Below are 17,287 nucleotides of genomic sequence, written 5' to 3'. Positions count from 1 at the left end.
GTACAGAACACTGCAGTGTGTATCCTCAGCAACGCAGGCTCAGTAACCACCACCACATCAAACCTGCCCTCCACTCCCTACACTGGGTTCCCATATTTATCAAGTCAGGTTCAAGGTCTTGGTCCTTCAAGGAGCTCCATGGCCTGGACTCAAGGTATGTGAAAGGGCCTAAAGCCCGGGCTGAGGTCCATGGCCGAGAACTTCACCCCTCTGGCACAGTGGAACACTCTAGCCCAAGGGGAAGGCTTGTCTGTGCAGGTGCCAAACCTTTTGTGGGGGCTGGTACCAGACTGTGGAATGAATTCCCTCAGAAACTAAGGATCATCCCAAACTTCACCACCGTCAGAGCTCCAAGGGCAAGGTATGTTTCTTTGACATGCCATCACCAATGGACACAGAGCCGTGTGTGTGTGTATTAATTTTTTTTCCCAAATCAAAACTCCCCTGCACACCTTTCTCCCTGGGGAGCAAGGATGAGAGAACAAACCCATGACAGATGCTAGTAAGGTGACTACAGAAAGGCACTCAGCTACTATAGTGCTGAGTATGGCATAAGAATGTATATAGAACGGATCTATTTTAGGCATTGGCTATTGCAGAAACTTTACGAGCAATTATGTGCATACACACGGAGCCTGATCCTGCTCTCCATGGGTATTCAACTCCCGTTTATGTGAACAGGAGCAGGAAAATCCCATCCTGTGTCTTGTCTCCTTCTCCTGGTTTGAAAATGGATGGTTAGTTCCCTTTGGAATGATCCATGTAGTTAGATCGCCTTCAGCTCTCATGCCCCAGCTCTGCTGGGAGGGAAGAGGTTGCAATTAAGCAAACTGATCAATGAGATTTGTTGTAGGTAGCTTTGAGCACAATCCTGTTTCCTTTGATTTTGAAAAGAGGTATGGACCTAATCCTGCTCATGTCCCCTATCCCCATCCTCCTCTTTGCTCTTTCACTGCCACCTGCCACCCAGGGGTGGGAACTGTCACCTCCGCAGCTGGCCAGGAGTGCTGTGCCCCCTGACTCCCTGTCAGTGCCTTCCCATCACACATGCCTGGACTCTGGCCTTTTACTTCGCCATCCGTTTTACGTCTGTAACTCCCTGCAGCCTTTGGGGCTGGCCTGTCTACACATCCAGGGGCACTGACCTTCCCTACTCAGGTGGGGCCAGCGTGGCTGGGCTGGGGGGAGGGTGCGAAGTGGACACCTGGGGGCCCCTCTCCTGCTCTGCCCAGGTGTTTGGAAGTGGACAGCTCCGGACGGGGTGCAGTTCGCTTTGGGCCAGGGTCCGAGGAGCCCTGCGGCTCCCAGCCTCCAGTCCTGGCAGGGATTAGAGATGCGCAGCAGCAGGGTCAACTCCCAGCTCGTGCTGGCCCAGGTCTCCAGCCAGCCCCGGTTCCGGCCCCACGCTCGGGGGGTGCAGACAGCGCAGCCCGGTGTGATGGTGGGGCCCTGGGTGGCGAGGGGCTGCACCCTGCACCTGCTGGCAGATCCGGCCCGCGCGTGGCTCTCAGAGGCGCCGCGCGGGGAGGGAGTCGCCCCCAGCTCGGCAGCGCGGCCAATGGGCTGGCGGGCGGGCCGGGCTGTGGGCGGTGCGGAGCGGAGCTTGGGCCGGGCGGAGCTGAGAGACCCGCACACAGCAGCGCGTCTCGCCGGCTGCGCGATCCGCGGCATGGCAGCCAAGTGCCCCCGGTGCGCCAAGGCCGTCTACTTCGGTGAGTGCCCGGAGCCCTCCGCACAGACCAGTCCCCCCCCTCGCTCCCCAGTCTGGGGCATCCCCCCGGGCACGGACCGGTGCCCCCTCGCTCCCCAGTCTGGTGCATCCCCCGGGCGCGGATCGGTCCCCCCCTCGCTCCCCAGTCTGGTGCACCCCCCCGGGCACGGACCGGTCCCCCCCCTCGCTCCCCAGTCTGGTGCACCCCCCCGGGCACGGACCGGTCCCCCCCTCGCTCCCCAGTCTGGGGCATCCCCCGGGCACGGACCGGTCCCCTCCTCGCTCCCCAGTCAGGGGCATCTCCCGGGCGCGGATCGGTGCCCTTCTCGCTCTCCAGTCTGATGCACCCCCCGGGGCACGGACCGGTCCCCCCCTCGCTCCCCAGTCTGGGGCATCCCCCGGGCGCGGACCGGTCCCCCCCTCGCTCCCCAGTCTGGGGCATCCCCCGGGCGCGGACCGGTCCCCCCCTCGCTCCCCAGTCTGGGGCACCCCCCCGGGCGCGGACCGGTCCCCCCCTCGCTCCCCAGTCTGGGGCACCCCCCCGGGCGCGGACCGGTCCCCCCCTCGCTCCCCAGTCTGGGGCACCCCCCCGGGCGCGGACCGGTCCCCCCCTCGCTCCCCAGTCTGGGGCACCCCCCCGGGCACGGACCGGTGCCCTCCTCGCTCTCCAGTCTGGGGCACCCCCCCCCGGGCACGGACCGGTCCCCCCCTCGCTCCCCAGTCTGGGGCACCCCCCCCGGGCACGGACCGGTGCCCTCCTCGCTCTCCAGTCTGGGGCACTCTCGCCCGGGAACAGGGGCTACCCCCTTGCGCTCCCCAGCCTAGCCGCAGCTCTCCTCCCCTCTCCCAGGAGGGACTAGTGTCTCCCTTTCACACAGTCCCCGCAGCCTGGGAAAAGGGACTGCTACTCTCCCTCCATCCCGGGTGCAGCCTCAATCCGGCAGTAGGGGCTGCCAACCCCCCCCCCGTGCTACCCACTTGGGTGCTCCCTTGCCTTGCAACTCCACTCCTCCCTTCCCGAGAACTGAGCTCATCCCCAGTCTGTGCGTTCTTCCCGGGGGCGGGGCGGGGAGGACAGCTGTTGTCTCTCCTCCCCACCTTGTGTGCACCCCTACCTGGGAATAAGGGGGGTGAGCCCATCCCCAACCTGGGTGCCCCCGCTTTCCAGTTTGCAGGCTCCCCCTCTCTGGGAGCAGAGGGCAGCTGAGCGTGTTATAACTGTTTTTTATATATACTGAACCCTTGGTCTATGGCTCTCTGCTCGGAGTTAACATGATGAGTAGAGTCTACAGGGATAGGGCGTGGTAGGGAAAGGGTTACAGCTAAACCTCTGTTGCTTTGGTTGGTTAGGGGGAAACACCTGCATTGTTTGTATTCGTAAAGTTGTGAGGGCTCCACTTGATCTCGTCCTCTGGTATTGGCTCCCTGGGAGAGTCCCTGTTTGCGCTTGCTGGGACAGGGTGATTGGGATCTCTGCTGAGTTGTCTGATCCCCTGCCCAGATGGGTGTGTATGGCTGACCCAGGTGAAGAGGAGGGGGGCCAATCTATCAAATGCTCGGTTCTGCAGCTGGGACCAGATTTTTCAAAACCGCTCAGTGTCTGTCATGCACCCAGTGTGCTGAGATCATAGATTCATAGAAAGGTAGGGCTGGAAGGGACCTTGAGAATCCATCAAGTCCAGCCCCCTGGGCTGTACAGGGCCAAATCAACCTAAATCATCCCTGGCAGGTGTCTGTCCAACCTGTTCTTAAAAAAAAACTGCAGTGACAGAGATTCTACAACCTCCCTTTGAAGCCTATTCCAGAGTTTAACTACCCTTATGGTGGAAACGTTTTCCTAATGTCTAACTTAAATCTCCCTTGCTGCAGATTTATCCCATTACTTCTTGTCCTGTCTTCAGAGGCCATGGAGAACAAATGATCCCTATCCTCTTTATAACCACTGTTAGCATGTTTGACGTCTGTTATCAGGTCCTCTCTCTGTCATCTTTTCTCCAGACTGAACATGCCCAGGTTTTTTAACCTTTCCTCACAGGTCAGATTTTCTAAACCGTTTTATCTTTTTTGTTGCTCTTCTCTGGACTCCCTCCAGTTTATCCACATTTTTTCTAAAGTGTGATGCCTAGAACTGGACATAATACTCCAGCTGGGGCCTCAGCAGTGCCAAGTAGAGCAGGACAATTACCTCCTATGTCTTACATACAACACTTCTGTTCATACACTCCAAGGTATTAGCCTTTTTTGCATCACATTGTTGATTCTGATTCAATCTGAGATCCACTATAAACCCCAGATCCTTTTCAGCAGTACCACTACCTAGCCAGTTAGTCCCCATTTTGTTGTTGTACATTTAGTTTTTCCTTCCCAAGTGATGTACTTTGTGCTTGTCTTTATTAAATTTCACCTTGATGAATTGAAACCAATTCTCCAATTTGTCAAAGTTGTGAATTCTAATCCTGTCCTCCAGAGTGCTTGCAACCCCTCCCAGCTTGGTGTCCCCCGCAAAGCATTTAAGCATACTCTCCACTCCATTATCCTAATCATTAATGAAAATATTGGACTAGTACCAGACCTAGGACTGACCCTTGTGGGACCCCACTGGATTTACTCTCCTAGTTTGACAGCAACCCATTGATAGCTACTCTTTGATTACAGTCTTTCAACCACTTTTGCACCAACCTTACAGTAATTTCATCTAGACCACATTTCTCTAGTTTGCTTATGAAAATGTCCTGTGGCGCTGTGTCAAAAGTCTTACTAAAATCAAGGTGCATCACATCTGCTTCTCCCTGTCCATTAGCCCAGTAACCCTGTCAAAGAAGGAAATTAGTTTGGTTTGGCATGGTTTGTTTGTGACAGATCCATACTGGCTGTTACTTATAACCCTGTTATTCACTAGGTGCTTACAAATTTAATTGTTTAATAAGTTGTTTCAATATCTTTTCAGATAATGAAGTTAGGCTGACTGGTCTATAATCATCTGCAAATCTCACCCTGATTGTGGGGGCTGAGTGGCTTTGATCTGACCAGTATTGCCAGGATGGCGGTGCCCTGAGACCTGCCTGAGTTGGGACACATTGACTTTTCAGAGGATGGGCAAAATTGTTTTTAGAAAGACAGGAGAACTTGGCAGTAGTGGGAAGAATGGGAGGTCAAAATCAGAAATGAATTCCAGCAGCATCTACAGACAGCAAAGAACTAGAATGCAAAGGTTAACTACATGTGTCCCCTCCCCCCAACTCTGCATGTTGAAATACAGAGCATGTCTCATCCAAGCCATTTCCAAAGTCTCTGAACTGCTTTGTTCTCCTTTACTGTAAATGTATGTAAAATACTCTACTTATGGTGCACTTTTCACTAATGGAGCTCACAGCACTTTACAAAGGTAGGTAAAGCAGTATTAGTTTCATTTTACATATGGGGAAACTGAGGCACAAAGACAATAATATTTTAAAAAATGGCTTCTGAATTTGGGGATGGCACCTTGGACCCCATTCTCAGAAGCTCCAAGTACCCACAGTTACTGTTGACTGCAGTTGAAGAGATGGCTGCTTTCCCCCTCCCCCATAAAAATCAGACCCAGGGCATCTCCAGTGGAACATCCTGGTTTTAGTGACTTTCCCCAACTTATAGAGCTGGTCGTGGCCAAGCTGGGACTAGAGTCGAGGTCTTCTGACCCCTTCCTGTGCCTTGCTGCCATTTGAAAACGTACCTCTTCCAATACTGCTTTTATTATGTGAAAAGTACATGGTCCAGAATGTGGCTTGGCACCAACTAGAACATAGCTTTGACTTGCTCCCTTCTCCAACCTGTCATGGTCTTAGAGTACTGGGAATTACTGCTGAAGATTAGGATCATTTTAAAGGCACGGGGAATTAATCTCCATTACCCAGATCACTTTCTGATTGAATTAGTTAGCTTTGCATTCTGGCTTAGTTTTGGCTAGTGCTGCTTGCAGGTTATTCCCACCCTGGAGGATAGTTCCCATCTCCCTCTTATGATATACTGCCATGTAGCGAAGTGTGTGACAGCTCAAGTATCCATCTTGCCCAGTTCTTGCTTCTCCTGGTTGTTTATTTTGATAGAGAAATACCATGGGGTTATGATAGCATCTGAGCGTTCAAAGCTTTGGGAAGGGTTGTGCACTTTCATTCCGCCCCAGCCATCTCCAAGTAAACACTCAGAAATAGGAATTTGCTTTTTCTCCCCTTCTAAGTAAATCTTTTTGTGGGGGCGGGAATAACTCAGCCTGATGGATTTCATCTCTTGTGTGAATCTTTCCCTTTTAAGCTGAAAATACTGCGTCTGTTTTCCTGGAGGCCCCAGTCTGACGTTAGTTTCTTTCTCCCTGCTGTCTGGGTGACTGTTCTCGTGGAATCACTGGTTGCTGTTGGTAGTGGAGAAGACTGTCCTCTCCTGACCGCCCCACGTGCAGGGAGAAGGGGCCATATTGTGCCCGAGCAGAAGTACCGATGGGAGTGAGCCAGAGAAGTCATGACCTCACAGAGTTCACTTCCAATCTTCCCCGTCTAGGGAGGGATCAGGTCAGCATTCCCAGGATTTGTGATGAGTGGAAGCATCAGTCCTGCAGAAGCTATGGGCGCTTTTACTTCCCCCGCCCTCTTGCTCCATGGTCTCGGGGAAGATGGGTTTATACAGGTGCTATGCTGCCTCCGAGTGACCATCCACCCACAGCTACGTAAATGAGCTGCCTAGATGCACAGAGTAGGTGATAACCTAGAGAGAGAAGAGAGACACCCCACTCTCCCTACTTTGCAGCAACTGCATGCAGAAGTCTGCTTGGATAGAAGCCATCTTTGCATGCCATGGGCTGTAGCTGCTCCCTGGCTCCTCCCAGGCCCCAGCTCAGCCTCTGCTGCCTGACTCCCATGGAGACCTGGCTTTATTGGGAGGGTGCGGGGGTGGGCGGGCTCTGTAGGGTCCAAGGAAGGGAGTGTAGGGGAGACTGTGCCACAGAGCCAGTGCTGGTTCTATGCAAGCCAAGTGGTCTGTATTCAAGGGAGTGGCGAGAGAAGAGTCAGAGCTGGTCCAAAATTTTCTGTTGAAACACTTTTTTGATGGAAAATGTTGCAAAAACGGTACCCTTTTGTTGAAATATGCATATAACCCCACCCCCAACCCAAATATCAAAACATGATCATTTCTTTCGGTATGAAAAAAATTGAACACTTTTTTTGCAAGTTGGGGAAATCACTTCCTGACCATATCTAGTCCAAACATATCAGGAAAGTGGCAGGAGAAGAGGTGTTTTCCTGCTTCTTGTTTCCAAGGCCAGTTTTTATTTTGAACTTCCACTTCAATTGACTAATAAATCACATAACCTAGTGGGAAAGCAATAGTGGAATTATCTTCCACAGGTTGTGTGCGCGCATGAATTCTTTTATTGCCCCTTAAATTAGCGGAGACTGATTAATAAAGTCCTGCTTGTTTGGAAGTGTTACTTTCTTGTGAGGAATGACCCTTGATTATAATTTTTTTAGATGACAGGAGTTGTGATTCTGAATCTCATGAAAATGTAATCACATTCTTTTTCTCTTCCCTCTGCCCTACCCCCGACTTTATTGAGTTACTCATGTACTGAAATGGGCAGCTGTCCAGAAATAACGGTAATTTTATTTATGGAAAATTAACTTTGTCTTCCTGTTGCCTTTTACTCCACAGAAAAATCTGGCAGACCCTTCCTCTGTAATGAAAGGGATGTGGGTGTTTCCTGAATTACAGAATGAAGTTAAAGTGCAGGAAAACATAAAAATAGATTTTTTGAAAAAGCACATTGTGGCATGGGAAATTTTTTCCCAGTAGCAGCTGGGCCATTTGGTTAGTCTACCTTTTTTTTTTTTTTAATGCAGTTTGAAAGATCCAGTGAATACCTGTTGGGACTATTTAAGTGAAAAAGTAACTGCTTGATGCTAATGCTCTGTAGCTGACTCCTAGAGCTCTAACTGCAAGTAGCCCATGTTTTGGTCTCTTTCACCAGGAAGAGTTGGTGGTCACAGCCAGCCTGAAGCAAAACAACTGAGTATTTCTTAAGCTACCAATACAAAAGAGAGGTCTCCAAGTGAGTTTTACAGGGTCACTGCCTTTGTGACTTGTGCCTGGGGGAAAATTCTGAATTGCCCCTCTCTACTCGCCTTTGTTTTCAGACTAGTGAACTGCAGAGAGCGGACTGCAGTAGCTAGCATCCTTCTGCTTCCTCTGTGCAATGTTTATCACAGAATTCTGAGCTGAATACAAAGTTAAAAAGACAAAATATGTAACAGATAAATGCGATTTATTGTCCATCTGCTTATTCTGCTGGAATCCAGGCAGGCAGATAACAAACAGGCTCTTTTTGTTCTTGACTGCATTGTTCTAAAGGACCTCATCTGGTGGAGTGTCTGTGAGCGCGCATGCGATTACAGAGTCAGGGAGCTTTGTTGCAAGCGGGTGACTTTCTTTGTGCAGAGAATGGCATGGGCTGGCATGTACCCACAGGCATGAGGAGGAAGTGGCCAAATAGCCCCAGAATTTAGCATTTTTGTGCAACTGGCAGCAGCAGCGAGTGCTGAGGTACTGGGGGGGAAATCTTGTATGTGTGGACTGAGGAGCTTGCTGTCTGGGGGCAGCAGCGAGAGAGGCTTTTAGCTTGGGATCGTTTGATTGCCAGTGTTGGCCAGCATCTGAGGTTGGAGAGTGCTGCTGAGTTGCGGAGTGGGGGTTGTAAGGCTCATCCAGCTGTTATAATATTATATTTATTATTATAAGGCTCATCCAGCTGTTATCTGGAGAGACCAGCATCAGCCTCTGTAGCTTGGGCCAGCAGTAACCATCATCATAGGAGAAAAATGGAGGCAAGCTGCCTCTCACTGATACCCTGGGGGAGCAGCCCAAGCTCCCCATAGGGAACCCTTGGCAAGCAATAGTCCAGCATCACTGGAAAGGGGAACAAGTGTTAGCAAGAGGTGAGCAGATCCCCGAGTGCAGTGAAGGGGAATCTGATCCATGGTCTCTGCAGCTGGGTCTGGGCTCTGTAAAGGGGCCCGTTGGATGGTTTTGAAATGCCCAATGCCCATCACTGCTACACCAGTCACCTGTGTATCAGCTTCCTGCTGCCGCTGTATTTAGGAATACAATATCCTGGCCAGTACTGCTTCCTTCTGTGCTTTGCAGAGCTCTGCACAGGCTTGTTTGCTCTGGAGAAATTCAAGCTAGAAGAGCAGAAGCAGCTCTGCAATTAATAAGTAACCACTGTCCTTGGAAATAGATGCTTGCTGTTTTCCAGTGCCCGTAGCCTGAAAATCTCCTGCCCAGGCCGGCTCTGCATGGCTGAGTGTGAGGATTTTGTCTGTATATGTATTATAGATTTTCTTAAAATATTGAGAAAACGCCAGCCTTCTCTTCAGCACAGCCTGTATGGCAGTGACTATATGGGTGACTTAAGCACAGCTGCTTGCCAGGGATAATGCTGATGGCCTGGAAGCTGGCTCTTATATAATCTCCTATTTTGATGTCTGAGAGGCTGCTCTCTGGGCGTGTCCATCTCAGGAGCCAGGGTTTCTAGCAAATTGCTGCCTGACTCGGGTATCAGAATACAAGCAGCTGATGGGGATTTAGCTGTGAAAGTCCTAGAGAGCAGGAAACGGCCCAAAACTGCGGAGTGGGGTAACTGGCACAGTTGTAGTCTACTTGGACAAATATTGCAAATGACAGAAAATTGCACAGGCCTTCCTGCAGTAGCAGCTCATAACCTTCCTTCCTGCCTTTTCGCTGGTGGTATGTCTGCTGCTTATTAGCAAACATTTCTATAGCAGTAATGGCTAAGGGCCACACCAGCGTGTGCCCCACTGCGTTCAGTGCAATGCAGATGTAAATGCAAGTTCTGCTCCCAAAGAGCTTGTGGCCTGAAAGACAAGATGCCAGTTGCTAACTGTGTTTCATAGATTCCAAGGCCTGAAAGGATCACTGTAGTCATCTAGTCCAGGGGTTGGCAACCTATGGCACACTGCTGCCTGCTGGGATCCTGGCTGCCGGCCCCGCTCAGCTCGCTGCCGGGACCCTAGCAGGCAGCAGCGAGCCATTAAAAATCCTGCCCGGTCCAGCTTGCTCTTCTCTTCTCCTGCCTCTTCCCCCAGCACTGGGTTCCTGCCCCTCCTCCTCTCCTTCCCTTCCACCGAACAGCTGATGGCCCTGGAGAGGGAGGGGGAGAAGCAGAGCAGGAACCACAGCCTCAGCGTGCTCCTGCTCTGGAGAAGAGGTGGGGACGGAGCCTTGGGGAAGGAGAGTGGAATCAGGGCATATCCCCTCCTGCCGTGAGCTGCTCAGGGCAGGGGGCTGGGAGCATCCCCACTACTCCACCCCACACCCCCAGCCTCCTGCCCTGACTCCTGAACCCACCACATCCCCCCAGCCCTCTGCCCTGAGCCCTGCACCCCCCGCGACCCCAGCCGTGATTCCTGCACCCCCGTCACACACACCCCAGCCCTCTGTCCTGACTCCTCTACCCGCCACACGTACCCAGCCCCCCCCACATCCCAAGCCATGACTCTTGGATCCCCACCTTGAGCACCAAATGGAAGCTCCTGCACCCCTCCCCCCAGATTCCCACCTGTACCCCTCACACCAAATGGGAGCTGCCAGGGTAAGTGCTCCACATCCAAACCTCCTGCCCCAACCCTGAGCCCCTTCTCTCATTTTAGCTCCTGGCCAGACCCTACACCCCAATCCCCAGGCTGCTCCTTCACCCCCAGCCCTGTGCTCAGTGCACTCCCACCCTCAGCTCAGTGCGGAGAGAGTGGAAGAGAATGGACTAAAACCAGGGAGAAGGTAGGTACCCACTCTATGTGGGCAGGGCTGGGACCCCAGATCGGCGGTGGGCTGAGCAGGGCCGGCAGCAGGGACCCTGGCTGGCAGAAGCCAATGGACGGAACCCCAGACCGGCAGTGGGCTGATCCGCTCAGCCCATCAGCCCACTGCTGGTCTGAGGTCCCGACCGCTGGCCCCGCTCAGCCACCTGCCAGTCTGGGGTTCTGGCTGCCGGCCTCTTGCCAGCCGGGGTCTCTGCTGCAGGACCCGCTCAGCCCGCTGCCGGCCTAGGTGAATGGGACCCCAGGCTGGCAGCGAGCTGAGCGGGCCAGCAATATAAGATCAGCATTTTAATTTAATTTTAAATGACGCTTCTTAAACATTTTGAAAACCTTGTTTACTTTACATATGACAATAGTTTAGTTATGTAATATATAGACTTATGGAGAGAGACCTTCTAAAAAATGTGAAGATGTATTACTGGCACACGAAACCTTAAATTAAAGTGAATAAATGAAGACTCAGCACACTGCTTCTGAAAGGTTGCTGACCCCTGGTCTAGTCTGACCTGTGTAACCCAGGCCAGAGAACTTTCCTGAAATGATTCCTAGAGCAGATCTGGACAGGTTAATTAACATGCCTGGTTAATTAACCACTTGTTCCTACCTGTGTTCCATCCGACATTTAGCATAGACACTGCCTTGCAGAAACCCCCGCAGGAGGTGAGAGCGCCTATTATGCTGCAATGTTTCATACTTGCAATTCTCAGTGGCTCCCCTCCTCCTCTGCTGTTCATTGGGAGCCAGCTCATGGCTTCTTCTTGCAGAACAGCTGAGAGGCAGATTGGGTGTGCCTGGGACTGGCAGGAGACTCCCCTGCAAGCCAGCTAGTGTCTGGCCTACCTAAGTTTTTTCCATACCACTCATTAGGTCAGCAGGGAGTGAGTGGTGCTTCCATTTCTCACTGAACCACAGATTGACAGCAGGTGTGGTGAGAGCCTAGGTCCTGATCTGGGGAATGCTCCCATGTGCTGTGCAATTGTTTTCAGGAACAGGAGCTTAGTTTTTTGGTTGCAAGTGAGCAGTTAGAAGGGAGCTTCATTTATTCATCACTGTCCTGGAAAGAGCATAGGGAGGGGGAGAGAAAATGAGAAAGGGGAAATAAAGAGAGGGAAAGGAAATTGAATGGAGGGGAAGGGAAAGTTAGAGGCACAACTGGAAAGAGGTAGATAAAGGAGGGAGAGAGAGAGAAACAAAAATAAGTAGGCAAAACAAATTTTCCATACAATTATTAAGAAAATGTTACAATAAAACACAAAGAATGAATAGCCTCTGTTACATCACATGTGGGTCTGCTTTATGTATGCAGGGTCAGCTCTATACCCAGTACCCAATATATATTACCTTTGCTGCCTTTAGACTAAAAGTCATCCTGCTTTTACTGTACAGTACCGTGCATGCTGAAGGTGCTATATAAGCAGTACTGAGGACAAGGGTTGGGAGACCTTGCTGAGAATGGGAGGTGGGTCCCAGATGCCCAGTGCGGGTCAGTAGAGAACCTGCTCTGGTTTTGCTTTCCCCTCTAATATTAATGTTGGCTTTCTGCATGGCCTTCTTCCTGGTTTTGTGTATGCCTGATGGGTCATACCAGCCAAGACCCAAAGGAAGCTGGGTCAGAATGTAGTTTTGTTGGCTTTCTACCAGGAAGGAGCATTGGTCTAACGCTGAACTCCTGGGGGGCAAGTAGATTTAAAAACAAACCAACCAACCTGAAATGTCTTAAATCTTGTAAAATGCAGGAAATTACATTGGACAACCTACAGATGTCCTTGGGCACTCCCAGACATCGCTCCATGCTGATCTCTTCTGTGCTTGTGTAACCCACGTAAGGCGAGGGGGTTCTTTGTCCCCCTCCAGTGGCTGGTTCTTATACAAAGTTTGAGTCTACTAAGGACTTCGTCCTCCAGCAATAAAGGCTTATAGCAGTGAATGGCCTGGGTTCAAACGCTGCTGACAGGCCAAGTGGGTTTGGTTAAATTTGTCCTTACGAAATTGTGGATGGAGGGTTTTCAGCCTGTTGTCATCCACCCTGTTCATGCTCACCTTTCCATGCAGGCCTGAGAGGGGCCGATGCCTTTCTGGGCTGGGAAGCTATTGAATGAGTGGTGCAGGGCAGGAGGGGAAAATGTCTCTGACTTCCCTTCCTAGCAATCGAGCCCACATGGCATTTGACAACTGACTCTTTGGTTCAGTGGGCTTTCTTTTGATTAACTTTAGCATGGATAATTCTGAAGAGCGAGTGACATCCTGCACAAAAAGGAGAGTGCCTGCAATGCATTGTGGCATGAGTCTCTTCCTAGCCTTGGAAGGAATGAGACCTCTTGTCTGCCTGGGCTCTCAGCAGGAAGCCTGGCTGTGCTGCACTATATGCTGTGTTGGCAGGTGACTTTGCACCAGCAGGCCCCGTCTTACAGTTACTTCCACCCATCCAAAGGGTGATGAAGGGGAATTGGCAGATCTGGTGTTTCCTGAGTGAACGCATGGAATTATCTGTGGGTAGCTTGAAGCTCTCTGGGACCCTGCACTACAGGTTTGTAGGAATACATGAGTGGAGGGGGCAGCCAGGATGTGCAGTTTTCAAGGCTCGGATACATCATGAAGCAAGAGATCCAAGGCTATGGAGGGCCTCCAGCAGAAGAGGAGTACACACAGCATGTGACGCCGTGTGGACTCCATGTTTGTATTAACACTTTGGCCAGTGAATTCCCAGTGTCCTGTGTGGTGCTGGGCTCTCCTCGTCACAGGCAAGCTAGTCAGATTGTGCCTTCAGACCCCTCTCTGCTCCTGCTTCCTCCCTTATAAAATGGGTGTTGGTCCTTGTCTCCGGCAGCTATGGGGCATACTGGAAACCTGGTGCCTCTCCATGGGAAAGGGCAAGAATGAAGAGTGTAGAACTTCCTTCTGGGGGTTGGAAGGTGATGAGGAGATGAAGCACCTCTCTGCCTCACTGAACCAGCGGGCTCCAGAAAGCAGGCCCCGGTCATGAGCAAATTGGGGTGGGTTTCAGAGAGAGCATGGCCCTAGCCACAAGTGTTATCATCTAGATCCTTGTGTTCCCTGCCATAGAACAGGATGTTATGAGGATCAGTGCAGTTTCTCCCAGGCCTGAGGAGAGCACAGGCCGAATTACCCAATTCAAGACGTGCATGCTGGATTGGAGTGGGTCACTGACTGGACTAGCCTTGTTTCTTTTACTATGTTTGGTCACAAAATTTATGTAACTTTCTATGGACTCGTGTTGGCAGGCAGATGCTTCAGTGCTTTCTTTTTTAATAAAACAAACCATGGCAACAAGCTGTCAGCAGCAGCTACGATCCCATCCCTGTGGCCCTGCAGCGTGTCTGGTGCGCAGAGAACATCAGCCAGAAGACTGAGGGCTGGTCTACACTACGGGGGAAAATCAATCTTAGATACGCAACTTCAGCTACATGAATAACGTAGCTGAAGTCGAAGTATCTAAGATCGAATTACTCACCGTCCTCACGGCGCGGGATCGATGTCCGCGGCTCCCCCTGTCGATTCCGCAACTCCGTTTGGGTTGGTGGAGTTACGGAATCGATATAAGCGCGTTCGGGGATCGATATATCGCATCTAGATGAGATGTGATATATCGATCCCTGAGCAATCGATTGCTACCCGCTGATACAGTGGGTAGTGAAGACGTACCCTAAGTGATTGACTTTGGTTTGCAGCTTCGGCAGGCTTGTGGTGGAGTGGGCTTGACAATGGTAGTGATCCTATCGACACTGCCTGGGCTCCGAATTGGAGAAAAAATAAAAAATGTGAATGGCAGTGGATAGATATACATCAGGGTGGGGACAGAGGGGACAGTCTAAATGATTCTGAGTGGGTGAGTTACAAATGCATGTAACCCAGCTAGTCGGAATGATTTCCTTCCTCCATTACCTTTCAGGGCTGTGTGTTTTCCCTGCAAGTCTTGCTGCTGTTACAGGGAGCTTCTCTGTTTTTGCGTATTAGAGGAAATCTCCTGGCTAGTAGAGCAGCACAGAGCCTCAGCTTCAGGGTCTAATAGTTAGCAAGCATGTAGGTTCATTGCTCAGTTGTCCTTCTCCGCCATTTTTAAGGCTACCAGCATGACCTGTTACTTTTAAACTAATCAGTTTCTTTTAAATATAACTGATGTTGCCAGACATTCAGACACTGAGCTGAAGGCAGGTACACAGTGGGTGCAAAATGCTACTCAGCTGGAGTGGTAACTATTTACATTTGACATTCATTCCAGTGCAAACCGGTGCCAGGTGCCAGGGCAATGGAGAATTGGGCCCCAGCTGCCTGAAGAAGCCACTGTCTCCTCGATGGCTTGGTTCAGCTTTCACAGACATCTGTGGGAAGTTCTCCATGGACTCCCTGGATGTGGGATCAAGCCCCACTGAAGCATGGACAATAGAAGTGCAGGTTGATAATTTTGGCATCCGCTGGTCAGGCAGGAAGAACATGGCTGGCTTCTCTTTGAAGGATGAGCTGTTGCCTGCAGGAAGGAAGCCCCTGAGTATCCAAGTGAGAGATTTAGGGTTTGTCCTGGTGAAGGGGAAAGATAGATTTCTAGAGCATGTTAGTGACCACATTCTAACACATGAAGGTAGACAAGGCAAGCTCTGCCCTCACACACGCTAGCTGGTTGAGCTGACCTGTGGGATGAGCCTGGGTTAGACGTGAAGTTGTGTTAGAAGGTGCCAGCAACATGATCTAAAATCCCACTCCTCTCATCCTAGTCCAGACACACTGTTAGGAAAGTATCAGAGGGGTAGCCGTGTTAGTCTGGATCTGCAAAAGTAGCAAAGAATCCTGTGGCACCTTATAGACTAACAGACGTTTTGGAGCATGAGCTTTCGTGGGTGAATACCCACTTCGTTGGATGCATGACGTACATGCATCCGACGAAGTGGGTATTCACCCACGAAAGCTCATGCTACTGTTAGGAAAGGCCATATCACAGCCTGACTCTGAGCTCTCCGCCTTTGCCTGTCATTGTTTCCTCTGAACTAGTTTTATGTATTTTTAGCTTGGCTAATCTGGGTCCTGTCAGCAGCAAGAGTGGGAGAGGAGCTGTGCCCGGGGTCGGGATGTTCTTGTTTGGACACTCGCACAGATTATCAAATAAACTGGAATGGGTCCTGAGCTTGTAGGCAGAATGGGGAACCCTTCACCATTCCCCGTGTGCTGGGAAATACTCCATGAAACACAGAAAGTGCCGTGGACCGAATGCTAATACTGCACTGCCAAGGCTCCGAGCATCAGGAAATGCCCAGGTTCAGAATGGCTGTGCCTCTGTAGCCCTCTCCCTTGTGTGTAGATGCTTAGATACAGGGTGCCGCGGCAGTTTAAAAGAATCACATCTCAATGTGAATGTTTCTTGCCTGTATTGTGTTGGGGAGCCTGAGATCACTGTTGCTGCAAGGGAGTAGGTGGGGAAAACATTTTCTTCTATTGTTTGCTCCTTTGTGTGATTGACAGTACTCTGTACGCTCAGTTCTGCTGTTTCCCCTGTGTCGTGTTAGGCCTCAATCCTGAAAAGTGGTGCTGGCTTTGTACTGCAGAATCTCCTATGATTGCCTCAGACAGACCTGTGGGTGACATGCGCTGATCGGCTCAGTGAAGCAGACTGCAACTGCCCCACCCAAAGCCACTGCAAAGAAGACTAGAAATCTACAAAAGATTCTGTCTCAGGAGTCCTTAGGGGGCCCTGCGTGGAAGTGTGTTTGTAGAGGCTCAGGAACTGGGTATCTGGGGGGGTTCCCCTCCAAGTCAGTGTCTGTGAGCACAGTCCACAGTAGCAAACTAAAGCACCAGGCTCTGTGTGTCCTCTGCCTGGTGCAGCAATCGGGGGAGTCTTCCATCAGGTTTTTATCAGGCGCTTTCCTGGTGTGCTGCTGAGAGGCTCCCAGCTGTTTGAATGCCCCTTTCTCTTCACAGCTGGAGGGCAAAAGGAAATGGCCTCACTGGGAAAGGATTTTATTTTTAATACTGTTACAGTGACGGCTCCTTTTCTGGGCTGTACCCAGTATTCTGGGGATGCTGGCTGGGTCCTGGGGGCTGGATTTGGCTCGGGAGAGCTTGATAGGGAGGCAGCACAGACATCAGTATGTCATGATGGAGGGCAGTTCATTGTATCACATGGTCTGCCCTAACTCAAGAAGGCAGGCAGGGCTTAGAGTTGGCAGTTTGTGAGGTTGATTGGAAGGGTATAAAGCTGGAGCTTCCTCTCCGAGGCTCAAAGCCTGGCACGGGCCTCCTGCTTGCAAATCACACAGCAGATGGAAGGTGCTGTACACCAGAGGAGCTAGCAGCAATTTTCTCCTGTAGTATCTGGAAGTGTTGGTAGCTGATGGAGTTTGTCCTAGTGTACATAGCTGAAACCTGCTGGGCTAGTTATTTGAACTGGAATGCTAGTGTATGTGGGTGCAGTGAGAGAAGGCTGGTGCTGTATATCACTAGCCTTTAACATTAAATGGAGTATATTTTTGTATCGTGCAACACCTTTCATCCCAAAGTATCAGGGGGGTAGCTGTGTTAGTCTGGATCTGTAAAAGCAGCAAAGAATCCTGTGGCACCTTATAGACTAACAGACGTTTTGGAGCATGAGCTTTCGTGGGTGAATACCCACTTCCTCAGATGCATGTAGTGGAAATTTCCAGGGGCAGGTATATATATGCTAGCAAGCAAGCTAGAGATATATGGCCATTCCTAATGTCTG

At 51.0% G+C, this 17,287-nt stretch overlaps 1 protein-coding gene across 2 annotated transcripts in view; it reads left to right on the top strand.

Moving 5' to 3' along the window:
• The first annotated feature begins 1,558 nt into the window (after positions 1–1,558).
• Positions 1,559–17,287, top strand: part of LOC127055874 (cysteine-rich protein 2) — a 70,437-nt gene continuing 54,708 nt past the window's right edge. Inside the window, exon 1 of one of the 2 annotated variants that reach the window (XM_050963410.1) lies at positions 1,559–1,712. In XM_050963410.1, the coding sequence (XP_050819367.1) occupies positions 1,559–1,712 (154 nt within the window). The remainder of the gene's footprint in view (positions 1,713–17,287) is intronic. The other variant, XM_050963411.1, reaches the window with a different exon arrangement.

This window comes from Gopherus flavomarginatus, chromosome 7 (assembly GCF_025201925.1).
Source record: "Gopherus flavomarginatus isolate rGopFla2 chromosome 7, rGopFla2.mat.asm, whole genome shotgun sequence".
Lineage (NCBI taxonomy): Eukaryota > Metazoa > Chordata > Testudines > Testudinidae > Gopherus > Gopherus flavomarginatus.
The sequence above is the reverse complement of the archived record's forward strand: the minus strand, read 5'-3'. Positions and strand labels throughout refer to the sequence as shown.